The following is a 26,229-nucleotide window of genomic DNA, read 5'->3' on the forward strand; positions in this document are numbered from 1 at the left end:
CTTTCATGTAATTGTCTTCCTTTCTGAGTAAAGGATTAAGTTTTTTCAAGGAACAATAATAATGCTGACTTGCTACAATGTATCCAGTTACCATACAAGAAATATCCACTTTTTATGTTTGACATGTTTAACAAAAATAAACTAAGGTATGACCAGGTATGTAAAATGTATCTATAGTACCCATTTGTACAAGATATTTTTTAATTTATTTATTTATTCAGTTTATTTTTCTTAATTCCAGACAAGTTATCACAACGTATTTCACTTTCATCATCGTTGGAACATCAGCAACAACATCCAAAAAGAAAAAAAAAGGTTGACGGGTATAAACCATTGGCTTGTATAGTTTCCGTCCCCTAAATCATCAATAACATCTCTCTCATTGCAGCACATTGTCACCCAAATTCATACATTGCACGTCACAGTTCAATACATTGATTTATTCCTCATTATTTTTATTTAAATTACTGTCCTGTAATTTTTATAAATATCTCCTTGTGGGGAATAGTTCTAAATAGTGATAATACAGTATTTTGAGCCATTTGGCTGCTAATATATCACTGTAAGTGAATATAAGTGAATTTGGAAACCATAAATTCTTGCAAAAGTGTATGTGTGTGTGTGTGTGTGTGTGTGTGTGTGTGTGTGTGTGTGTGTGTGTGTGTGTGTGTGTGTGTAAAAATAACACAAAGAAATTCATATGTGCGAGATATAATGTGATGGTCCTTCTATGACTTGTTTTGATGTAATATATTAATATTTCCTTGATAATAAACAATAACAGGCGCTCCTGTCAACACCCATACATAGTACGTCCGGCTCTCTGTGAATTCTCTTTCATGCCACGAGAGGGCGCTATTATATTACAAGGCAAGTAGGTGGACTAACGAAAGAAGCTCAGTTTCCTTCGTGTGTCTCTCTTTGCTCCTTCATGTCTTCATTTCACCTACATATTTGCTCTGATCGACATAAGTGGTGCTCAGACCACAAACCGCTCCTTTAAAAGAAAGTTTTACCTTTTACCTTTCTGTCTGTATTTCCGCATTGAGGGGAGAGTGGGCTCGGCTTCGAGTGTTACGTTTAGGGAAGTTACTCAATATCGGAGATTCCGTTCACTGAACTGTCAGCAGAGAATTGTTCTGTTTTAATCTGGGAACACAAGGTAAAGATAATAGATACAATAACGTGAATACAATTTCTCATGTGTCACACAATCGATTTAGGTTGTACCGTAAAATGAGTGTTTCGATAACGTCCGATACTTACATTCGTAAACTCAGTTATAGTTTACTTCGAAAGTTGTCCGATTTTTTGGACCCTCATGGGAAGTGGAAAGACGTCATTATTTCCATACGGAAGCCGAACGGGGACTTCAGGTACTCTCAGCATCATGTGAGGTGGGTGACCGTCGGTGTCTGACGAGCTAAAGAACTTCCTAAGATTGGTTATATATTTAATTAATATTATTTATTTAAAAAAAATTTTTTTTTTAAATTATTTATTTGACAGAGTTTTATCCAAAACGCTGCCTTCAGGGTGTTGATTTTGGTTCAGGTTCATAACCTGCAGTAGAATGCATCTGATTGGCTAATCCCAGAACCGTGACGTAACCATTCACCAATACTCATGGCTAAAACTTTTTCCAAGTTTGATTTATTTATTTTTTTCAGCCAATGTTATTTCCAATGTTATTGTTGATGACTGCAATAGAAAATAAATGCACACTATTTCAATGATTTCAGTCTGGTTTTGTCATGTACAGATGCATCGTGTGATTTTTACACCATAAAATATGTTTAGAATGTTAAAACTGTGTTTATTTAATTTTTTTTTAAATTAAGATAAATGACTGAAGAGTTAAACCTTTACCAGTGGTTGTTCCAGTTACATCAGCACCAGTAATGATGTATGGCAGTGACAGTAATAGTAACACATTTCATTTACAAAACAGGTATTGAAGAAACAAAAATATTGTAATGGGGGTCTGTGTGCCACTAGGGTTTTGTGACTAGCCTGACCTGGATGTCATTGAACTCTATCTTAAAACATTGTCTGTTTGTTTAATTCTCAGGAGGTTTGATGATCTTATTGCACAGGGTAAAAGCCCCACTGTGGAGCTCCTGGCTGACTGGGGCACCACTAACAGTACAGTTGGTGAACTTGTGGACATATTGAAGAGTCACAAGTTATTTGCTGCTGCTAGTCTTCTGCTACCTGGTATGACTTTCTTTGTGTAGAATTAATATATTACTATTAAAGAGCATATACAAGCCAGTGTCTTATTGTGCCGGTCAAAAGACAATCTTTGTCCCGGATCTAACTATGAGCAACTTTCCACCTTTTCTTTCATCAACACAGAGGAGAACCTCCCATCAGAGCCACAGTGGTCCTTTCCAGCAGTGGAAACATACAGCGCAAATCCAACCAGACTCCTGGAAGATCCAGAGATAAAGACACCGCATGGCAGTGATGCTCAGCAGACACAGCTCCTAGTGGAGAACACTCAACCAGACCACACAGGTGTTGGTCCTTTCACTTCAAGTCTGGTTTATCCACATTCTACGACATTTTATGTCAAGTTAGTGTCATCTGCATAAAAAGAGCTTCACATGAGAGAAGGTTGTGAAGTACAGTGGTCAGTGGAAAAACCCTCAACTTCTGTATTCATAATCCTATGTGCATCTTTTATGTGCAATACCACTAAATCATGCAATCAAAATGTAAAACTGGAAGTAGTAAAGAATTATGAGAACTGTACACTGTAGCGTTGGTGCTGTACTGTGTACTGGTGATGGAAGACATTTTTGACGGTCTTTGTGAGACTGGCACCTAACCAATAATTCCACCTGTCTGTTTCCACTCAAACCACATGAATGAATCCAGTAACTTTCTGTATGACCCTGGTTAGATTTCTCCAGCTTCTTTTACAATGATCTGCTGAGGATCACGAGCAACTTTGATGACCGTCACGTATCAGACGGCGGATGCCGGCTCGGAGAGGGAGGCTTCGGCACAGTATACAAAGGTCTTCTAAATAACAAACCTGTTGCAGTGAAAAAGCTCAAACCAGTGAGTGAAAGTATCTTCAGCTGGTTTCACACGTATTTTTGTAAATCTTTTAAATCACAACACAAGCATTTCATTTCATTTAGATGGATGACGTCACACTGGATGAGCTGAAAATTCAGTTCGACCGAGAGATCCAAACTCTGAAAGCGTAGGTTTCATTTCATCCCCTGTTAACCCAGTTTGCATTTGCATCACTTACAGCCTCAGAATATTTTTCAGATTGCCAACAAATTGTCAAAATAGATTCTACTTCTATTAAAGGATTAGCTGGATTCTGAGAAATGGGCGGATTGTCAGTTTTTAAAGAAGCTGGTCTGATATGACCAGAGGCCTGTGGTGGTTGATGTATTTAGTGCACCCAGCTAGCTTTGGCCTATGTTTATGGTATGTTAAGATAAGATAATGTAACCATGTTCTGACTGTAACTTCGTTAATTCACAGTTATCAGTCATCTCAGGAAGAAAACAAATATATAATGTCAAAAAATTCCTTTAGACTCAAAAAAGGCTTAGAATAGTGAATAATTTGTGGTTTGATGAGGTTGTTTCTTCCACAGGTTGAAACATGAGAACTTGGTTGACATGGTTGGGTTTTCTTGTGATGGACAGCACCCATGTTTGGTGTACGCCTTGATGTCCAACGGTTCTCTCCTAGATCGTCTAGCTTGTTTGGTGAGCGCCATCCGCACGACACAGTCGGTTTACCAGAAGTTATTTACAGACATAATAAACTTTTTTTTTGTTTTATTCGTCTTCTAGGGGGGAAGTCCTCCACTCTCCTGGCCACAGAGATGTTTGATAGCTGAAGGTACAGCAAGAGGCTTGGAGTATTTGCACAGCAACCATCATGTCCACAGAGATGTTAAAAGGTATGTTGTTACTTAAACATTTTAAATGAATAATTCCCACGTGAGACATGAATTGTTTATGGTACATCCAAAGAAAATGGTCATTAATGACGCCATAGCCAGCAACCTGTTAGCTTAGCATACAAAAAAAACCATTTTGGAAACATAATATTTGCATCTGTACAGTACCGATTTTGTGTGGCTTAAATAATAAGAAGTAAATGAGTTAATTAAATAATAAATAGTAAGGCTAGGTCTTTTCTTTTAACAACTGAAACTGTTCTTCTGATCTTCTCACGTAACAATTGCTGAGCTATTCCTAATGGTAAAAGCGGATATTTTGGGTATGTTTTAAAGTTTTGATGTGCAAAAATTAAATGAAATGAGTTTTAAAGAAATTGGCCGGTGGATTTTTTCTCTCCTTCGGCTTGGCTAGCTGTTTGCCGCGTTTGTGCTGAGCTAAATATACATCATCAATCAAACCTCAGAATAGAAAATAGAACTACGAGTTTGATACACAGTGGATAAAGTCTGTTTGTTTTCATAATCCATTTTGTCTATTTAGTGCCAATATATTGTTAGACAAGAAGTTTGTGGCAAAGATCTCAGACTTTGGGCTGACGAGAGCATCGGCCACGCGGACATCGACAACCATGAAGACGGAGCGGGTCGTGGGGACCCTTGCCTACATGGCACCGGAAGCGCTAAGAGGAGAGATCACACCTAAATCTGATGTGTTCAGCTTTGGAGTGGTAGGTTTTAACACACGCCAAGGTACATGAAGTAGATTCTACGTCGGAGAAACAAGAAACTGCAACGGCAGGGTAAAATATACTCACAAGTTTACTGGAGCCAAATGCTTTCCCCAAACTACTGACATTGACACAAGCGCCAGACATAAACAGTAGAGTATGAGTTTCTTCCCATTTGTGAAAGCAGAGCTCTATTTTATGTATCATCTGTCATTATGTCCGGTTAAAACATCAGATCGATTCCATGACCGTAGCTGTTCTGTATTAGCAGCTACAAATGTCAAACTTGTCAGCTATTGCTTGTTGATGACAGAAAGATGTACTTGACATTCCGCATGGTGCCGTACATATAGCTAGTATATGTCATTAGGACAGGAGTGGAAACACTACAGTTTCTGTTAACTTTCCTGGCATTTACCCAGTAAAGGATTTCGCTCTCGTCCAGAGCCATCATTAACCCCTTGTCCGTTTTCATCCACAGGTGTTGTTAGAAATATTGTCTGGATGGCCCCCAGTCGATGAGAACCGTGAGCCACAGCTTTTGGTAAGCAGCACAAAAAGAGGCTTTCACCGAAAAATGAATCAAACCCCAGTTGCTGCTTGCATAAGACTTTGCTCCTAATTAATGTGGTATCAATCATCATAATCAAATAGCAACCTTTAAATGAATCTTTGAAGCCAGGTTCCCTCCAGGATGAACATGATGCTAATGAGGTGATTTCCTCAACTCACAGCTTCTGAAGCCACATTCAGTCACCTGTGATTTTTTTGATTTTTTTTGTCTCACTCCAGATGGAGATGATTGATGATCTGAATGATGAAGAGGAGGAGCTGACTCTTGAGGCCTTTCTGGACAAAAAAATGGGAGCTGTGGAGCCAAGTCAAGGGGAGACAGTCTACTCTCTGGCATGTAACTGCCTCCACGACAGGAAGAACAGACGACCAGTCATCAAACAGGTATACTGTTTGGCATCTGCCAACGTCCTGTGTGGCCTGTTATAACTAGCCTCATCGGTCAGCCTTGGGCTGTGTAACTATACCGCAAAATTGTTATTTTTTATTAAAAAACTGCTGAGCGGATCGTAGCAGTCTTTTAATACCAATGTTAATGCAGACTTTCATGAACTATTCTGTCTCATAATTGATTATTAAAATCTATTTCCACAGGTCTTGTTGGAGCTTAAAGGAGTTGTCAAGAACATTTCACTGGATATGGAGGAACAGCAGTGAAGCGTAGCTTCGCATTGCGCCAGCTCACATTCTGACAGATACGTCAAGTTTTACAAAGACTGTGGCAAAAAGATTTTTTTTTCCTCCTCTACCGTAACTGAATGTGAATTATGTAAGCTTTGTAGTTGTTTAGATGTACAAATGCTCCACGGTGTTAAATGTTAGGCTGAAATAAACTTAGCTGTCTTGTTCCAGACATGTATTTATCAAGAAGAAGTTGAAGGACTTCAATAACTGAAATACTAAAGAAATCATTTAAGAATTTTATTTTTCTTTAAAAGAAATTTGTCAGACAACAAGTAAGACCAAACATGATTTTTTCTATTATGACATTTACGTATATGAAGGGATGTCCCCATTTAATGTGAGGTGAGCTTTAGTAGCTTATCTAATATTATTAATATTCAGTAGATAAGTCGATGTGGCAACATATTGATCAAGGTATTAATAACATTCCCTTTTCTATTTGGCTATGTGGATTCTGTCAGGTATTGGAACCGGAGAAGTTTTTAGCAGCTTCCTTGTAAGACATATGAGAGGTTCTGACAAATTATTTCTGGAAGCCCGGTCTTTATCTTCCCATCCTCGCTGACGATCACATCAACACACCAACTGCTTCTTAATCAGTATCACACAGCTACAGTATGTACATTTACAGCACTTGCATAGAAAAATAAGTTTTTCAGCAGATGATTTTTTTTTTTTCTCATGTAAACCAGTTATATCAAAAAAGTCAATTTTTGAATATAAAATGCACTGTTAAAATTAATCAATGGACAATGGGATAATTCTATTATCTGCTTTGGAGCACCAACGGTAGGAGACCAACGTTCCAACACATTACACAAATAACATTGAATGACAGACTCAAGGAATGCAAGTTAGGAATTTGCACATGTGAACTGAAAATGGGAATTTTTGTTTTTTTTAATCATTTTGGCCAAAGTTCACATTAGAAGCACTAACATTTCTAAACTCTCAGACCCAGCAAAAAACGTATAAACTGACATTTTTTTTGGCCACTTTCAATCTTTGTACGATGTTTTTGTGACTTTACTAACACATGAATGTGCTTCCATTTGGCAAGCTACAAATGGAACCTCTGAAGAATGTCGTTGCTCAGTTGTCCTTGGCGTGCATAGTTGGGTCTCTGGTGAACTAGAAGAATCTGAAGGTGTGATCTTATTCTTTTAAACAGGCATGTTAAATAGAACCCCCGCCCCCCATCCCGTGCCCCCCCTCGTCAAAATGATGTTCCACTGTGGAACGTGCTCGGGGTGGAGTTGATGGCAAGTGGTGCTGAGGTCTGTTTTAATCGTCGTCCTCCCTCTCTCCTGGTGGCCGGGTGATGCGACGGCGACCCTTCTTCCCCATTGGCCCCTTGGGCTTGGCGAAGGCCTGCTTGTGTGTGTGTTGTGTGGGATGCACTGCTTCATACAAGAAATCGCTAGTCAGCTCCTCTCCCTTTTCAATCTCCAACTGGAGAGCAGATTAAAAAAAAACAAAAAAACATTTAATAAGGATTAAGCAACAGTCATGATAATAAATTATGACCAATCAGTGCTGTTCTGAATTTGATGCTCATTTAATCATGAATTATTTAATTCTGTAGGAATGTCTGAAATCTAAAAATGTCGGCAGGCTAATGAGAATGTACCTGGTGACATTTCTCACCTTTTTCTCGATATCCGTCTGGAGTATGCTCTCCACCGTCTGAACAAGGGGCTGTTTGCAGCTGGAATACAACATCCTCTCTTTGATGCTACAGGCGTACCCAGGCATAGAGTAGATGAAGACTGCGAAAAGATGATGAAAGAAGATCCATCAGCATCTTACCAGGAATGATTATGGACCATCTACATTGTTGAGAGCTCGTTCACCTGGGGACTCCAAGGAGTCGCCTTCATGGGAATGTTTGTAGAGGAACAAGTGATAGCGTGCTTTGTCGTCAGGGATTCTCCTCGGAAGGTCCATCACCTCTGTTGGAGCCGTGCTGGACACCTGGATCAGCTCCTGATCTGCATTTATTTCCTGTTGACAGAGGAAGTGAGAGGTTGCTCCCCAAAAATGAACCCAGTGTTAATTTGGCGACAGTTGTAAAACCTAGACGGGGTCAGTGAAGAATAAACCCTCTCCTCACCCTCAGTTAACAGCAGACTAACAGAACAAAATCCTTCTCATTACTTGAAAAGCTTTTAGGATGACGAACAAAGGGAACAGAGATGGCGTCAGCAGCACCACCACAATTACTCCTCTGTACTTTGCCCCGCTCTGATCATGTGACCCGTTGACACTTTCACCATGAAGAACAAAGGCTTTATGGGCAAAAATAAGCAATTCATTATATTAGCTTCCAAACAACACTTGAACATTAATGTCTGCATCTCTTCAAACAATCATTTTATAACAGAATTCATTTTGACTGATCCAGCAGAATCCATGAATGTTTGACTCACCAGTTGTATGTAATTAATCTTCTTTTCATTAAATAGTACAAGCGCCTGACGGGCATCTTTGTCAAGAGGAAAGGCCACTCCCTGTAGAGTCGGCGTCTTAGTGTCCACACCAATGTCCGTCTGCACCTGAACACACCACGAGCAAACACACCACAGAGCTGTCACGATATTCTGCATTAAACAACAATTACAGTATTACTCCAATTCATTAGAAGGACTGGTACCTGTGCTTATTTGTGAACATATTTAATGATGGGTTTATTTTTCAGAGACACACAAATGATTGAATCTATGAAAAGAATGTGCATCATTCAGGTAAGTTCACTCGTTTATGTTATGCTGACATGAGTGATGAGCAGAGCAGTTGTGTCTGGAGCTGTTAGTGGTTTATACTGGCCATTCTATTGTCATGTTGCAGAAATGAAAATAGAGTAAAACGTTAAAAAGGTTTTTTACCTACAACAAGTGGCTGGAATTCCAAAGCATTATCATAAATGAGGTGCTTATATTGAGAGTGACAAGGCGCATCCATGAAATCACACAAGACTGGAAATGCTGGTGGATTATGCTGATGGATTGCATCTATTTTTAGTGCCCTGTTCCCGCAGAATAAAATGCCGTGCAAACGTGATTGAGTCTCAAATGTAGTTACCTCGCATACCAAAAAGGATTGTGGGTCTTTCATCCATCTGCTTCGTAAAAAGCAGGCAGTCTCCGAGGCACAGAAAGGCTACATTTTTCAAAGCCTCTTTTTCACCCAGGCAGTGCAGATTAATGGTATACTATCTTACTTCAACAGCTGGTCGAGCACAGAACGCACTTCCTATTCACTCTGCTGTTTTTAATTGACCGTAGATTCGTCCACTCGGAGCGCTTCCATATAAGGTGACAAAGTCAGTTCTTGTTTATGTGGCAGACAGGAAAAGAAGCTATTAGAATTGGCAGCGTCTCCCAACAAAAAAAAAAAAAAAAGTTGTTGGGAGTTTATAGGAAAGTCACCCCGAGGTCTGAAAAATTCCTTTTTAATGCTGCTTCTACTTCTTCTTTGTCCAGTGGAGTCCATCAGACACAGCCCTAAAGCTTCACAGACCGTCTACATTAATTTAATAAAGCCGACATCCTCACAAGGGAGGCCTGTGATTGACAGCTATTTGGCACAAGAAATTTAAATATATTGGTTAAATATATATCATTTCTATCCAATTAATGTACACATAGAAACCGTTTTTAAGCTAATCTTATGTAGAACAAGTGAGAGCAGAAGTTTTTGACCGCTATGCTACGTGGTCAAAGACGAGAATAATTGTCTGACTCTGCCCCTCAGTGGCTTTAAAGGTAGGCTTTGACAATAAAAAAAAAATTCAATTACAAAGGATTTTTTAAAAAAAAACAACCTTTTGTTAAAAATGGTATCTGGTAACTGTTGCATCTATGCTATAATTCAAGTGTGTGATTACTGGTTTCAAATGGCTCTTTATAGGACAAGCAATGCGTTTTTCAGAAGATGGTGACTTTTGGTCACGTCAACTGGTCTAACTTTAAATGTCAGGGAAGCTAGATATTAAGAACATTCATCAGGGGCATTACATCACAGCAGTTCTTCAAAATCACAACAAAAGATGCTGCATTCACATTAGCATGTGGAGCTAATCAATCTGAAAACCCATAAAGAGATCCTCTTTAACCACTCTGTTGTTCAGGCAAAATGGTTTTATGAGTGTAAACACAATTTTCTATGGAGCTGTGGGCGTAAGCAGTATAATCCCAATAGATTCATCCCTTCCAGCATCCTGGTCTTCTAATGCATCAGTGTCTTTGCAGTGTGTCGATACTGCTGGGGGGGGGGGTGCATTCTGGCACCACTGCTGACCTTGAACTGTTGAGAAGGATCATTGCCGGCCCTCTCTGTAACACAAAACTGCTCCTGATGCAATGAAAAGGTGGACTCCAGCTGTATATATAGACATCCATTTTCACAACAGGCACAGAACAGTCCCGACGCATGCCCGCTCCACAACTCGACAACACCGGCACGATGAGGCGCATCATTTCATCTCAAATGGCAACGACAGGTGAGAAATGACAGAACTGCTTCATTGCTGGACTTGGCGGTCTCACCTCATTAAGTTTAATCTGCCTCAGTTCCTCTTCTGCGCTGGTGAGGGGCAGGGGGGCAGACTGAGCGCTCAGATGTTTTTTGTATCCACTGAGATTCAGTTCCTCCTGAGAGCAAAAAAAAAAAAAGTTTGACGGCTCTAAATTATTATTATTATCATGCTTCATGTCACTTCAACTGTTGCTGCCATTAGACAAACCTTTGTGGTGGCAAAAATCTCATCCTTGATGTGCCCCCCTCCAAACTCTTTCTTCAGTGAGGCTCTGGTGCCAGCATATAACATTTTTTGTCGCACCTGTTAAGAATAGAAGGAAAACTTGGATGAGAAATCATGAAAAAAATGTGTTTTTTTTAAGTGATGAGTACCATTATTTTTACCATATTACACACTTCATCGTAAAGAGGATTCATTCACAAACATCTCCTTCCCACCCAAAAAAACCCCCCAATTTACAAAAATCATTGCTTCATGATGGAACTTGTGATGGGGAAAATGCCTCTCAAACAAACTTGTGCCATAGCAGCTCAAAAACTCTGACTTAACAAATCTAATCAGTAAAATAATTCTCCAACAAGTCGGACAAAAATAAATAATAACAAAAACACATTCCAATGATTTAGCGAAGGCAGCATCACGTGCCGGCGTTGAGGTGACTGGAGCTCCCAGACAAGCCTGAACCTGAAGCTCCAAGCTTTGCTACAGCTCAGGAATGTTACCGTCAGTCAGGAGAGTCAGAACAAATCCGAGCTGTTCGGCACCGGTATCCTGCATGGAACCCTATTCTGGTCCATCCTCATAAAGTTCCCCTTTCCACTGCTATAGGAACATTTTAATGTCTACTTACTGCAGCTTCAATTGCAATGAAGGAACATTTCATGAGGTGACTCATGCGATACTGAAAGGGTCAAGAAAGGGTAAAGAATGCATCGCTGTTTGTTTATTGGGCATAAAACGAATGGCTGCCTTCATGTGGGCAACCCCACCCATCCGCCATACAAAGCAGAAGATGACACAGAGGTCGGAAAGCGTTTAATTAAACTGCGGTTTGGTTTTCTTACATTCGAGCTGTCCGGCGACCAGGCCAGCAAGAGCCACTCGTGGCCCTGGTTGTTAGAGGAATCCAGCCGGTACAGGATGTAGCACGGGTCGTTAGGCTCCAGGAGGGGCAGCACTAAAGAGTCGTACTCCTTGTCCCATGTCTGTGATGCTTTCTTGGTGGAGCCCAGAATCAACGCCTCTGGAAAGTAGATATTTGCCACACAAATTTCAGAAATGCTTGCATATGTTTGTCATGATGGCATCTTAAAGCCGCCCTTCATCTTTGTAGAGTTATGGAGGTTTGTATGAACTCGTTATTACTTACCATCTTCAATGACTATTTTTAAGACTCGGTACTCTTCTCCGCTCCTGGCAGAGGCAAAGATGCCCTTCACATCATTTCCCGCTGGGTAAAGACAAGGAAAGGGTAAATGGTGAATGGGTTTAGAGCCTGTTTCTGGTTTGACTGACAACTCAATGCGCTTTACAACAGCAGCCATCATTCACCCATTCACATAGGCAGCTGGACACAACATTAACACGATCATTCACACAGCAGCAGGACAGTCACATAAACCAGACGGGCCAGGGTTCCACAAAAAATACACAATTATCATCTCACTTGGCTTTAACATACAGAAAACCTTCCGGTCTCCCTTGCATGCCGTTTTAAATTTTAAAAAAAATTGAGTATGATTTCCAAACAGTTACAAAACCCAGTGAGTTGAAACAATTATGATAAAAGACATGATTGTAGTTTAAAGGTTTTATGCGACTAATAATAATACTAATAAAAAATGGCACAGCCATGTGTGTCGTATTGTTATCATTATGTGTGTGTCATGTTGGCTAAAAAGCTGGTGACATTCAAACAAATGTAAGCAGGCAATAAGGAAGCAAAAAAGTTTAATAAATGTATGAATGTATGAATAAATGAAAGGATGAGTTCAACAAGTACATAGTGTGATGACTGTGACAGGCCTGATTAAGTCAACCAGAGGCTTGTTGGGTAACGTTCTATAAATCTGTCTCAAGACTGACTAAAGACACCTTTGACCTGAACTGCAGGCACAAAAAAACCAGCTCTCCTATTAGCACTCAAAGCTGCAACAGCTGCAGTATTCCTTCAAATGACCCTGCTTTTGAAAAATGGAGAATTTTAGAATTGCAAACGTGTAACATAATTATTCTTTATGGGTTTTAAAGCAACCGCATCCACTTTGATCCACGGACGCAGGGCGGCAATTTAATGATGCCTCAGTTTGTTTGCCTCTTTTGATAACTAGAGACTTGAAGAGTATGGAGGATGAGTTGAATTCCATCATCTTGCCATCTGTGAGGAAGATGGAGCTTACGTGTAATCATACTGTAATTGTTTGAAAGGACAATGAGGCCAACCATGCAAAAAAAGAAAAAAAAGAAAAAAAAAAGGGCTTGGTTTAATAGGAAGTCCTGGATCATTCTAGCGCGGCTGTGACAATCACCTGACTTAGAAATATAGAAGACGGCTGTAGCATTTAAATTTAGGAAGACACCAGAACTACAGGTCTATGCCCATGTGGCATGTGTCAATATTCCTCTGGGAACATGACCATAATTTTGACACTGCAGTGGTCAGTAAATGAGGTATATTTGGGGCAAACGCGTGTATTATCCATCGTTACTGAGGGTAATCACACAATCAGATTGATTGATACAGATCTTACATATTACAATCTACTCTCATCTCACCTTAACAGTTGTTTTACCTTTAACCAGAGGGGCTCACCACGCCGTGTTGCTCCAGTCGTCATAAAAGGGCGTCACACCCTCGTGAATGACATTTTCTTAATGATAGCATATTGCATGGTAAACCAGCGGTATTCGCTACGTCATGGTAACACCGGCCGACCTGCCAGGCAGGGAGTTTGTTTAAGAGGAAGGCGTCGCCCATGCATTCAGAAGGACACACTAATGTTGCAGGAATTAAAGGTGTAAACTAAAAAAAAAAAAAAAGCTACGGGTTGAAAGGCTTCTGCGCTATTTTAACAATAATATATACATACTTAGATATAAATATATATATACATATGCTGTTATAGTTTCGATGATCCACAAGCTGGATAAACACAAAGATTTATTTCAGACTGCTGCAAGTGCCCAAATAGGACCCCGCTGATCACACACAGCACGGTAGCTCCAAGCTAGCTGAATCAGGCTAGCTGACTAGTCGCTAGCTTCCTTCAATGAGCGCTTTCAGGTCTATGCAGCTCGCAATTAAGTCACACAACTCAAAAAGCAAAAAAACCCGAAGACACCAATGTTAAAACGAATAAACGCATCTACCTTGAATGCCTGTTTGATGTGACATTATGTCGTTTGTCCGTTAAATGGGAGAAGCAGCTGATCAGGCGAAACCAGAGAGAACCAGGAACTGAACTACACTGACAAGTCCCGCCCTGTTGATGACGTCACAAGATCCAAACTCGTCTGTAATCAACTTTTAGACTCCCTATGTAATTAATTTTTTCAACTTTTTCCATATGAAAAGAAAGTTATAATGACATTTATTTAATAATTTAGTACAACAGTGTTACATAAAAATATATTTCAAGTATGAAAAATAAACGTTTGTATTGTGTTTCTTCTCATTCTTTTTGTCATAATTCTTTCATGCATGAATGAATGAATTATAATTATTACTATTACTGTTATTATTATTATTATTATTAATATTAGTAGTAGTAGCAGTGGTAGTAGTAGTAGTATTGGTATTACTATTATTATTACTGGTGTTGTTACTGTTGTTGTCATTATTTATTTTCTTATTTAGATTCTCTTGCTTGACCCATTTTTTTTGTAAGACCTCCTTTTTTTATTTTGATTTGGGTCTGAGAACCTCAGCATCTTCATCTCTGCTACCTCCAGCTCTGTCTCCTGTCTTTTCCTCAGTGACACTGTCTAGTCTAGACCAAACATCATCTCTGGTCTCACCACAGTTTTGTACACCTTTCCTTTCATTTTAGCTGAAACTCTTCTATCACACATCACACCTGACACTTTCTCCACCCGTTCCATCCTGCCTGTACACGCTTCTTCACCTCTGTTCCACACTCTCCATTCCTCTGGACTGTTGGAGGATTTGAAGTATTTATAGGGTCAACAGGAGAAGAAAGGAGAAGAAGATTCGTGATAACGGAGATATTTCCCGTCTCTCGTGGGAGCAAATCTTATTTGGCATGAAATCCTGTAACATCTGGAGGCCCCCGAGCTTCTTGCCTTTCATATTTGTCCCTCCTAGTCGTGGTTAAATTAATAAAATAATGAATTTTACAGCGACAGAACCATCCTGTCACCGGAGGGAGCGTCAGCTGTGTCACACCGGACACGACCCGGGTCATAACACCTTCAAAATAAGAGCATGAAATACCCTGCTACAGCCACAACGTGCGTTTTTTTTACACTGCAGAATTTATATACAAGAGATCAATTTAAATTTATTCATTTTCATAAAGAAGATATGAACAGACTTAAATGCCATGCTGTTAATGTAAGCAAACTGATCGCGACTTTAGCTTGTGTAGCTGTTACCCAACTATATTACACAAACAAACATCTGTTCTTATTCATCTTATTTCGAAAGGTGTGATCGGAAGTTGTGTTCGTATTGACGCGCATGGCGTTTCACTGATGCTATGCGTGCCGTTTGAATCCAACCATCTCCATCCTCCGTCCCACCGACACCACAGAAACTGAACAGCGTGGCAGGAACCCGCTGACGAAGCAGCCGGCCGTGGAAGTCCACCCGGCGTGCGGACGCTCCAGCACAATGGCAGAGGATTTGGGGGCGCCTCTGGTTTATACCAACAACAGGTCGCAAGGATAATTCCATCCAAGCCCCACCATTATCTCCCCGTGTTTGGGATGATCAGAGCGCCTCTCCTTGACTGATGTGGGGAGAAAGCCGTGCGGGAGAGGGTCTCCTCGTCCTGGCTGTCGACTGAGAGAAGCAGGTGCGTGGATGAGCGGGATTTGACGCGCACGCACAGTGAAATAACGGGATGCTGGTTTGCGGGGACGTGCGCAATTTTCGGCCGCTCCAGATTTGACTGGGATCATCCACATTTAAATTGTGTAATCAGATCAATCCAGCCCGGTTTATTGTGTCATCTCCGAGATACGTGGTGTTGACTTGATGTGATATTTGACGTCATCAGTGTAGTGGAATTAAATGGGATGTGTGTATTCTCTTTTACCTGGTGGTCCAGTAAGAAATTGGCACTTATAATATTGTTTGATATATTATTTTATGGTGTTACAGAATGTAACTTAGTCCTGGACATATAGCCCAGATCTTTTACATTATATTAGTAATTTTATGAATTACACAAATTACAGTTTATTATCATGTTATCCAGTCTTGAGTCCCAGTTTGCATGTTTCTGCTGTTTTCGTGGCCTCCTTTGGATACTCCATCACCATAAACTTTAAGCACTGTCCTCCCAAAAGTAGGAACTGGGTTTCAAAGTCTAGGAAACTAATTTTGCATTTCACCAGGATAATTCATCAATTGCAAAGCTAGTGGTTGCCCTAATAGAGGTGCAAAAGCAAACACGATGCTGGTGAAATTAAATATCCACATGGGTGTTCCACTCTATTCCGGCTCTATTCCTGTAGCTGTGACACCGTTCTCAATTCCCACTGATGGATATTTAGGGAAACGGTGTCAAAGACAGGAGCTGGTTTGGAAAGATCTGTCTAGAAGAGTCAGACTTCTCACAGGGGTGGCCTTAGGTCATTTGGGAGTTTAAGGGTGAGTGAATAAAGTCGAGTTTAAATATACAGAGGATGAGTGACTGAAGCTGCTTGGTAAGTGTTCCACATAAAGATAAATAACCGTCAGATGCTTTTAAGGGAGCTCAGCGCTTCACAGCTAGACTCAAGGCTCCAGGTACAGCGTTCACATCTCGGCTTACCGTCGATTTAAAACCTCTTAAAGAGGTTTTCTGCAGAGTCCGCAACTTTTCATTGTCATGCAACTTTTTATTTTATTTGTACCTCCATTTCCCTTCAGTTATTGCGCAAATCTGTTGTTGTTTCACATCACAGTTGTTTGAATATTGCATAATCCTAATCCATGCCAAACCTCAATTGTATTCCAACCGTTAATCTGACTCAGTATCTGAAATATGCGCTTTCTCTGCCTTTCAGGTGCAGTGTGGCCGGGTGAGGGGGGGGGGGTCCAAGCAGGATGGAAATAGATGCCTGTTTTCGCTACTATTTCCAACACCCGTGGTCGCGTCTCCTTGTGGCCTACCTCGTCACCTTCTTCAACTTCCTCATCTTTGCAGAGGACCCCGTGTCTCACAGTCAGACAGAGGCGCATATGATTGTTGTGGGGAACTGTTTCTCCTTCCTGTTCAACAAGTACCCCGGCCTCGGATGGAACATCCTGAAAGTAGTGTGCTGGATTCTGGCCATAATCAGCGGTCTATTAGCCGGGAAGTTCATATTCCACCGCCAGCTCTTTGGTAAGTCACCCGCACAGTAATGCAATGGAATGTGCAGCGCAATGACTCTCCGGAGGGAGGGAACCTCCTTCCTGCGTTGTTTTTTGTTATGGCTGTTCATCGCTCTGCAACACCTCCCTCTGCTTTTTGTGAATACAGTACTAGCATAATTAAAGACATCTTTGTATCCATGCTACTCATATTTATCTTCACGTTTCTGCCTTTCTTCTGTCTTATCAGCTCTCAGATCAAATTACAGCTGTTTCCGTGTCAGTTAGGCTTGTGATTATTATATTTTTATTACCATACCATTTGTTTTGTGTGAGTTTTTAGCTTTTAAAGTGATTTCAGAAGTGTCTGCAAATATGGTATTTTTACAAAACCAGAGTCTAAAAAATATCTCATAATAACTAAGTGAGTATTGTTCAGGCTTTGCAGCACAGTATCCATCTCCGTATTTTTTTCTGGCACTCATGTTGTTCAGTTTCTTCACTTCTTTCGACTCTTTGATGCATTTCCTCTCACCATCTTCTTCACATCTTCCAACCTCCTCTCTCTTGCCCTCCTCTTCCATTTCAGCATCCACTTGTACATCTTTGACTCCAATCCCAGCAACCGATCATTTGCTTAAACTGTGGAGCAGTTCACGGTGCTTCCCTATTCAAGTCCCTATTTAAATTCCGACTCAGTTCACAACTCACTTAGGCTCGGTTATTATTGCCTGTCCTTCTCGAAATGAACAATTAATGACTGTAATTGGGGGGAGGCAGAGAAAGGGGAAAGGGTGATCATCTCCTCTGAGCAGATATAGAAAGCCAAGATGACAGGATTCATTCTGCAAATACAGAACCCTCACTCAGAGGGGAAATGAATATTTGCTTTTTGAGCTGTGCCTTTCCTGTACACAGTGGACGAGTTATTGGATCAGATAATAACCAGCTGCTCTATCCTCATTTTCATTGAATGCTATGTTTCCCTACTTAGAATCCAGTTTTCATCCACAGGATTCAGGATTATTGAATGTTGTTGCATGTAGAATCCTTGGAGATATTTTTAATGCTGTTTTTTGACACTTAAATCTGAAATGAAAAATAGATTTTTAATCATCAGATTGAAAATCAAAAAAATCAAAAAAATCTGCACAGAGCAACCTAGGGCGCTTGTTTATGAAAAATATGGGTTCTATACCAAATGTGGGTTCTATACTGGTGTCAGCAAATATAAACTGGACTCGAGTGGACTTATTTAAAAAAATAAAAAAAATCCCATCTGAGATATTTGGAGTAGCCCATGAATGCAGAGGGTTTTATTTTGGTCAATATTTCAGTTTGCATTTTTTGAGAGTAAAATGAGGATATCGCTGTTCTCTTGTCACTGCTTGTCTGATTGTCTGAATTAATTTATTGATTTGAATTTGATCTATTCTAATGTACGTATTCCTTCTGAGATTGTGTGTGTGTGTGTGTGTGTGTGTGTGTGTGTGTGTGTGTGCGTGTGTGCGCATGAGAGTTGCGCATGTAAGAAAGGACATATGACGAGAATCTGTGGCAGAGGGCAGAGAGAGAGGAGGCCGGTGCGGATCAGTTATGTAATCTCAGCTCAGTTGGGACGTAAGGGTTGTACTCTAGAACCAGACCCACTGTAAGGTATGTCATCTATTATACAGTAGATCCATCCCACATATACTCCCCCTCCACTGTCACTGCACATCAGGATGCTGTAGTAAAGCCTGTTACCTGCATCCACCCTCTGTTTTTAGTGGATTCTTGTCTATACAAAGAGCAGCCCGGTCTTTCCTGTCATTTTAAATATGTTTTCAGCGACGCTTCACAAATCATTCCTGTTTTTGAAAAATGACACATCGCCTGCATAATTCATGACTGCCGAGAAAAGCATTTCTGGACCTCTTCCTCAGTACCACAATATTTAGCCGCCGCCTTGAGGAGCAGTCATCACATCAGTCATGCTTTTCAATTGCACCGCTCCACAAGACGTGCAGGTTTATTCTCCCTTTGACAAAAAGAGGATAAACTTTTGAAGATGAATGTCCTTTGACAGATTTTGTGATCTGAAACTGCAGCCGAGGATCAAGGAGCAGCGTGCCGCCGTCCCGATCAGCCACTCAAAGCGATGTGTGCTCTCTAATGGAGTGAACCGCTGCCGATGACTTCTGGTCATTCAGGGGCCGACTGGCTGTCATTATGCATTTGCATGAAGTCTGAGGTCACGGAGGGTGTGTGAGCTGTCGATTTCAGCTGGAGTGTTTGTGTGCTTTCAGCCGTGGATCACTTTAAGCCATCTTTTTCTATTTTCAGACAGGAACTCCTTGGTGCAGATCCTCATCTTACTTAAGATTTTGTTTCAATTTCTCAATGAGAAATGAAAAATGCAATTTAGTCAAAGTCACTTTAGATGGAAGCATAATGCGGGCAATATTAGATTTCACATTGGAAACATAAAACGTTTGGATAATACTTTTTATCAAAGGTGAAAGGTGTTTCGCTTCTCTCATAATATAATATAGTAGACTGTCATCAGCATGACAGTGAGGCTTTAAGACAAGTCAGTAATTTACAGGTGAATTACTCTGTCTTTCTCTCATGCACACACACTCACACACACACACACAGAGGACAAAAATAAATGCATTTTGAGATACTTTTTTACAAAGTGATTGATTTAAGGTGGCAGGTTCACTTATTGCCACAATCGAGGGAAGTGACAGCGAATGGCGATTAAACCTTCTCTTGACGACTTCTCAGAATGTCCCATTTCTACGGGTCGAATCATGTGGGGGGGAGATTCTGTCAAATCCAAACATTCATCTTAACCTCGAACAGAATTATCCTCACTAATACCACCTGTCTGTCCTGCTGTTAAATATCAAGCAGGAGTTCTCTGATTGTGTGAAGACAAATACGAGGAAATGGTCATCTTCAGACATGTCCTGCAAAGCTAGGCTAAGCTAGGCCAACAGGCTACTGTCTGTGGATTCGTATTTAAAAGACAACATGAAAGCATGATCAACCGCGTCCTCGAGAATGTAAAGTAATTCCTTTTTAAAGTGTATTGTTGAGACTGTGTATTTTTTTTGTAGCCTCTTTGCAACAGAAGCATTCAGCAGATTCTTTTTTTTTTCTTCTTTGTGCTCAAAAGCACTGAAATTGTTTTTCAGGTTGTGTAAATATGCCAAAATCTGTGTGAAATTATTGTAAATATGAAAAAATCTCCTATGATCAGTTTCTGTCAGTGATGCAGGGTCACGCAGCAATAAAGCTCTGAAGCGTTAAACCATTTCCCATAAATCTCATGACACTTTTTGATAATTGGAAATTTGCACTCACAGTTTCACGTAACAGTAATTCCATTCATTCAGCAACTGCCTGTTTCCACTTTAATGACCTTAATGGCAAAAAATGCGCCAGGCAACAAGGTGATGATTTGTTCCGTAAATCCCGATGCTATTGGATGCTGGCCTCAGTCGTGCGCATGAGACGCAGAGTTCGAGAAACTTGATTGGTTGCTCTGTTGTGTGAGTTCCTCTTGTCCCTTTTCTCTCAACTTGATGATTGTCGCCTGCAGGACACCATCTGGGTTCTGTCATATGTTATTACTGTAGCCATGCAAAGACCAGGCTGGCTTCTGCACGGCGCTGCATGGCTGCAGGTCAGAAGGATGACTGTGTGTTTGTTCAAGTGGATGGGTGGAGGCTTTTTGCATACTTTTTTGTGTGTATGTATTGTCGTTGCCAACCGCGGCTTGAATTTCTGTTTTATATTATTGTAAATGGAATACATTCCACTTTTTTTTTCATTAAATCAAGGCACCTATCAATAATCAATATAGCGATGAGTTGCAGGTTTGCGTGGCTGCAGATATTTTCATGTCTAATGGTTTTCCAAAGGTCTGTGTGTGAATATGTTTTATGTGGGGTGAAAACAGTTCAAAATCCCTTCAAAAATATGGCAGGAAAAATGTGGATTTTTAATTTTTAAAAAATTGTTATGAAATTTTGTTTTGTTAGCTTTGTTAATATATATGGTGTTCAAATTACAAAAATTTAAAAAAAAATTTTTAAAAACCTGCAAGCAGTGGTCGCAGTTTAATTCAATTTCTGATCAGCGCCGGACTTTAAAATTACGTATATTTTTGATGATACATCGATTTTCCTGAATATTTTTGTCTCTTCTCTGCAATTGTAGCGCCTCTCTAGAGTGGTTTCTCTATTAGCGAGAGGTGGCTAACCTGTGTTCTTTATTTAATGTGGGTTTCTATAGTATATTTGTTAGGCTTCACTTACTTTTAACCCTTAATCTTAACTTTAACGTAATTATTTGATTTAAACTTAAATTGATACCTCGATCAAGAAACACAACTGTTTTATAGAAATAAGAATATTTACTTAAGGTAGAAAATCATATACTTCAATATCAAACAACAAAAAGCACAGCTCAATAGGCAATATATAATCACATTAACAAAATAAGGGCCCAATATAATAAAACAAAACAGCATTAAAGGCAGTTCAAGTTCAACTTAAATAATGCAACCGTTGCAGGCCCAAACGTCGCTTGTGTGCGGTGTAGCCTCAAACAAATGGCTGCTTCACCTTTCAGGTAAAAGAGAAAGAGAAAGAGGTACCTTCCTTTAGAGTTGAGTTTCTCAGAGGCACAGGGTCCCAAACAGAAGCAGACGGAACGATGGTGGCCGATGTAGGGGAAGCGATGGTGGCAGGTGTGGTGAAGGCGATGGTGGCAGGTGTGGTCCTTCTACACAGACTTTGCTCCTCAAGGTTGCTAGTTGCTAGCACGCTTATAAAACTATTGTCCACGTTTGTCTTCTTTCGAGAGTTCGGGTTGAACTCATGCATCAAATAACTTTCACAAAAAAAACATCCTCACTCCCACTAGTCACTCCCCACACACCAACTAACCACTAACGACACACTAAACACATACCAATCACACACTGATCACACACTGATCACACACACCTGGTCGCGTGTCTCTCCCCTCATTAAATCGGCACTCTTTCAGTCGCTCGCCCCTGTGTCCTTTGACCCAGGATGTAATGCGGTCGTTCCCCAAAACTCAAACATAAACAAATACATATTTAAAACATCAACACATATTTCACATAAGCAGAGTAGTTAACACATGAGCATAACATTTCTCTTCACAAAAAGAATTAATGTTTTTAACTTCAAATATTGTATTTATATTTATTAATATTTTAACCTTTTTACCCTTAAATATTATTATATTTATAGTTATTAACTGATATTGATTATCTAACTTATTATTTAATTCAGGAAATTATTAATTGAAATGAATAAATTTTAACAGGGTTACACAATGTTTCATCGAGGAAACCTCAGATTGCAGTGTTGCGAGTTGATCCGTATCGCTGATGTGAAGTTCTCTGTATAATTATCAGCCTCCTGATTATGCAAGATTCATCAACCTTATGCTGCCCTATGTGTTTTCTGTCTGCCCAGCCTCCACAACCCCAAAGCCGTCCTCCATCTCTATAAATAACGTCTGATTGATGTGGTGTCATCGCCCGGCTCTCCCCAATCTTTTACTTCCTGTCTGAATTTCTCAGGTGTTGATGTTTTTGATGCCTTATACAACATGGACCTATACAGTAATGTCTGTGCTGAGTAATGTGATTAATGTAATGTCTTTCTTTTACGACATTAAAGAAAAATCTTCTTGATATACAAACGCAAAATTAAAATGGCGGTTCGTTTTCTATTTTGTGGTTTCATAAAGCTACAGATGGCCGACGTTGTTGGAAAGACGGTATTTGCCCTTGTCCCTCGTGGATTAAACCACGTGTCTGTGTGCTTGCAGAAGAGGCCTAATAACAAAAGGTGTTTGCGCAGCAGACTGGGACACAAAGACGGCAATACTGACTAGAGCTGGCAAACAAAGGAAGCCAGCCGGTAGGAAATTGCTCATTTACCTGATGTTTGACTCCTTCGGTCTGGACCCGAGCTATCAATAACTTAATGAGGTCTTCTAACTGTTGCACTGGATTAGGTACTCTGGTATAGCAGGCTGGTCTCAGGCTCCCTGTGGAGGGAGTTGTGTTGTCATTTCCCACCCATGATTTATTATCCAGATGCTTACTTACAGAGGAGTCCAGCTCCCGGGGAAGATAGCGGCCTTAGTCATGGCTATTCCCCAAACTCTCAAGTGACACTACAGCCCAGTGCGTCTGTGATGAATAGTGATGTTGGCGCTAGCGTCGTTACCAATTTGGGTTTGTGCCTTTTGTGAGAATGTTCATTAGGATCCCCAAGGAGCGTTAGGAGATGTTCTGATGCTTCAGATCCAATAGGGATGCAGCAGAGTGGCAAGTATAAGAAAAAAACCCACTTTCCTTTGTTTGTCTGTGAAGCTTCTCAATTATTCAGCACATTAGCAAGCAGATTTCCTTGTTTTCTTTCGATCGTTCCATGATTGGAGGATTAACTTTGGTCTGCATGGGAGTAAATCACTGCATTCAACTCTTTCTGTACTGAATAAATAGAAATTAGAATATGCTGACTTGGCTCCTGGGAAAGTATGATGGCCATTACTAAACCTTTATACAGTACGACGGTATGTAGATGACATCATCAGGACAACATTATCAGCTAAACAAGTAGATACTGGTTGCAGGCAAGATGTAAAATGTCAAAATGAAGATCAGAATATTCATTCATTCATTTTCAGTATCACTGGAGCCTATCCCAGTGGGCTTATGGGCATTAGACGAGGAGTTGTTCCAGACACGTTGCCTGTGCATCGCAGAACCACACAAAAGATGAACAACCATTCACTCACACCTATGGACAATTTGGAACCAAGAAGTTCACCTAAACTGCATGTTTTTGGAGGTGGGAGGAAACCAGAAGACCCGGAGAGAACCCAAACAGCATGTTTTTATTAAAATGGAAAATATACCATCATGTGGTTTAACACTGATTTTACACTGACCAGTGTAATATCTTTTTAATTGTAGGGATTCAGTTGAAGAGTTTACTTGCAAAATTAACATTTATCATGGGCTCATGTGTAACAGAAGAGTCCACACGATAAAATGTAATAAGGAATTTAAAAAAAAGCCCGTCATTGGTTTAGCTCAGTTGTCCCAACTCTCCTACTGGTCCTGCAGCAAAGTCTTTTGTATCGTCCTCCTTTCAGGGCCAGCAGTTTCTTCTGGAACTGTTCGCTCGCCATGATATACAACACCGGGTCCAGGCAGCAACTCACGCTACACATGGCCTCCAGGTACTCATAAGAGGCAAACAGAACATCGGTGTTGGAGAAGGTGATCTGATTGTGTGTCCTCATGATCACCAGGGTGACGATCATGACGTGGTACGGCACGAAGGAGAACACAAAGACCAGAACTGCGGCGGTGATGAGCCGCAGAGGCTTCCCTCCTGTCCGTTGGGCTCCCCTGAGCCTCCTGCCCCGGGTTAGACGCCTCAGAACCCGAACCGTCAGGAAGTAAAACGTCAGCATGGCGCAGAAGGGCAGCAGGAAGCCCACGATGGTCCTGATAATACTGATTGTCCTGACGTAGATCAAAGGGCCCTGGATGTGGTCCGTGCACAAGGTGATGTTTCGCGGCCGCTGGATAGCAAACGTTACCACCAAGTCAGGAACGCAGCTGAGGATCAACACCACCCATGTACACACCGAGCATAGCCTAGCTTTACCCACGTCCCACCAGCGAAGAGAGCTGATGGGATGCACCGTTCCGATGTAGCGGTCGAAACTGATGAGGGTGAGAAACTTGATGCTGCCGTAGACGTTGATATTGAAAGACATCTTCTTGAACTGGCAGAAGATCTCCATGTCTTTGAGGTGTGGCCTTTGGAAGGTGAAGTAGAGGGAAAAAGGGAGGGTGAGGATCCAGGCGGAGTCGCACAGAGCCAGGTTGAACAGGAAAACGCTGCTGGTGCTCCACGTGATCCTGAAGCAGGTGTAGTTGGCCAGGGCTGCTATGTTACCCAGAATCCCCAAGGGAAGGGCGATCAGGAAAAGCACCATCAGGATGTAGCAGTACCACTTGCCGTTCCCGAACTGGCTGCAGATGACTGTCGAGTGGTTCAGGAACTGCAGAAACATGTCTGGGATTAAAGGACAGAAGGTAGAGTCAGCTGATAGGATAGAGACGTCAGAACGGCGGACAGACATGGAACGCGTTTTCGACTCCTGCTATAGATCAGCTGGTATTAACCTGACTTTGATCAAGGGTTTCGGATGCTCGTCTTCTTTCTGCCCTCTCATAGTGACACAGTCTTTCCTTCATCGCAACAACCACGGCTGACATGCACAGATTTTAAGATATGTGGTAAGAACGCTTATTCCTACTCGACCCATAATGCAGTTCAGCAGCGGACTGGTTACATCCACCACGATGGACACACGTAACTCCAGCTCTCCCCTGAAACGATCCCGACAAATGAGACAGCCAGATCTTAACATTTGGGTTGCAACACTTACGATTTGTCAGGACAGTTATAAGCAATTATTTTTACAGTGTACGTAGTTCTTTTAAAAAAATTAATTCCTATGCTGAATTCTGCAAAAATTGAAGTGTAGTTTTATTTTGAAGGAGTCCATTGTATTGGAGTTTGACTGACTGGACACAGCCGCTGCTTCCAGACTTAAATGGCCTGTTCTCACTCTGTACTGCAGCTGTATTTGCCACCACCGTCTCCACAGCCTCCTCAGCGGGTCCAGGAAGCCAATGCGTGACCGTCTGTAGTGAACAAAGACACCTGGGGACTCTCAGGTTATTGCCTCCACTGTGTCGGCCTCTGTTTGCACCTAATCAGACGCGATGCATTCAATTTGTTCTGGTGAGCAGATCTGAACAGCTCCTATGACTCGGCCGGATCGCCTCTGTCTGAAAGCAGGATTTTCACCTCTTCTCTTCTAATGATGAACTTTAATGTTAGTTTTAGCTGTTGACTCAAAAGATGGACTTTCTGACAAAAACAGTTATATCAGGTAATAAATGATCAATCAGGCTAACTGTACATGTGAGTGTGTTTTAATGTTTAAGGTAATCAGAAATAAAGCTTGTACTTGCCGTCTTCAGCCATGACAGACTTGTTGTTGAAAGACGGTGTAACGATGAACGGAGACGGGGACCACATCCCAGGTCACCTCCACTCCTGCTCCTACCAGGTTATGCTCCTCATCTGTCAGCTGCTGTCAGTGTGCT

At 41.0% G+C, this 26,229-nt stretch overlaps 4 protein-coding genes across 6 annotated transcripts in view; 2 read left to right on the forward strand and 2 right to left on the reverse strand.

Moving 5' to 3' along the window:
* The first annotated feature begins 1,089 nt into the window (after positions 1–1,089).
* irak4 (interleukin-1 receptor-associated kinase 4) lies at positions 1,090–6,667 on the forward strand. The gene is made up of 11 exons (XM_068312846.1): positions 1,090–1,397; positions 2,072–2,217; positions 2,359–2,520; positions 2,909–3,069; positions 3,153–3,217; positions 3,626–3,740; positions 3,828–3,937; positions 4,482–4,668; positions 5,150–5,212; positions 5,461–5,625; positions 5,836–6,667. Exons 1-11 carry the CDS (start codon positions 1,237–1,239, stop codon positions 5,896–5,898), a joined length of 1,398 nt encoding a protein of 465 aa, XP_068168947.1. The 5' UTR covers positions 1,090–1,236; the 3' UTR covers positions 5,899–6,667.
* twf1a (twinfilin actin-binding protein 1a) lies at positions 6,665–13,943 on the reverse strand. Its single transcript, XM_068312848.1, has 9 exons — positions 13,835–13,943; positions 11,835–11,915; positions 11,530–11,708; positions 10,670–10,765; positions 10,473–10,577; positions 8,355–8,480; positions 7,779–7,929; positions 7,573–7,694; positions 6,665–7,377 (listed from the first exon to the last, which is right to left on the reverse strand). The coding sequence occupies exons 1-9, from the start codon at positions 13,857–13,859 to the stop codon at positions 7,210–7,212; spliced, it is 1,053 nt and encodes a 350-aa protein (XP_068168949.1). The 5' UTR covers positions 13,860–13,943; the 3' UTR covers positions 6,665–7,209.
* Positions 13,944–15,198: 1,255 nt separating this feature from the next.
* tmem117 (transmembrane protein 117) overlaps positions 15,199–26,229 on the forward strand; it is a 33,149-nt gene continuing 22,118 nt past the window's right edge. The window contains exons 1-2 of one of the 3 annotated variants that reach the window (XM_068314224.1): positions 15,199–15,501; positions 16,700–17,019. In XM_068314224.1, coding sequence (XP_068170325.1) covers positions 16,740–17,019 — 280 coding nt within the window. In that variant the 5' untranslated portion in view covers positions 15,199–15,501; positions 16,700–16,739. Of the gene's footprint in view, positions 15,502–16,699; positions 17,020–20,613; positions 20,665–26,027; positions 26,193–26,229 lie in introns of those variants that run through there. The other 2 variants (XM_068314226.1, XM_068314227.1) reach the window with 2 other exon arrangements.
* Positions 24,117–26,023, reverse strand: LOC137593376 (P2Y purinoceptor 6-like). The gene has a single exon (XM_068312035.1). The coding sequence runs from the start codon at positions 25,191–25,193 to the stop codon at positions 24,117–24,119; it is 1,077 nt and encodes a 358-aa protein (XP_068168136.1). The 5' UTR covers positions 25,194–26,023.

The sequence above is a fragment of the Antennarius striatus genome, chromosome 4 (genome assembly GCF_040054535.1).
Source record: "Antennarius striatus isolate MH-2024 chromosome 4, ASM4005453v1, whole genome shotgun sequence".
Lineage (NCBI taxonomy): Eukaryota > Metazoa > Chordata > Actinopteri > Lophiiformes > Antennariidae > Antennarius > Antennarius striatus.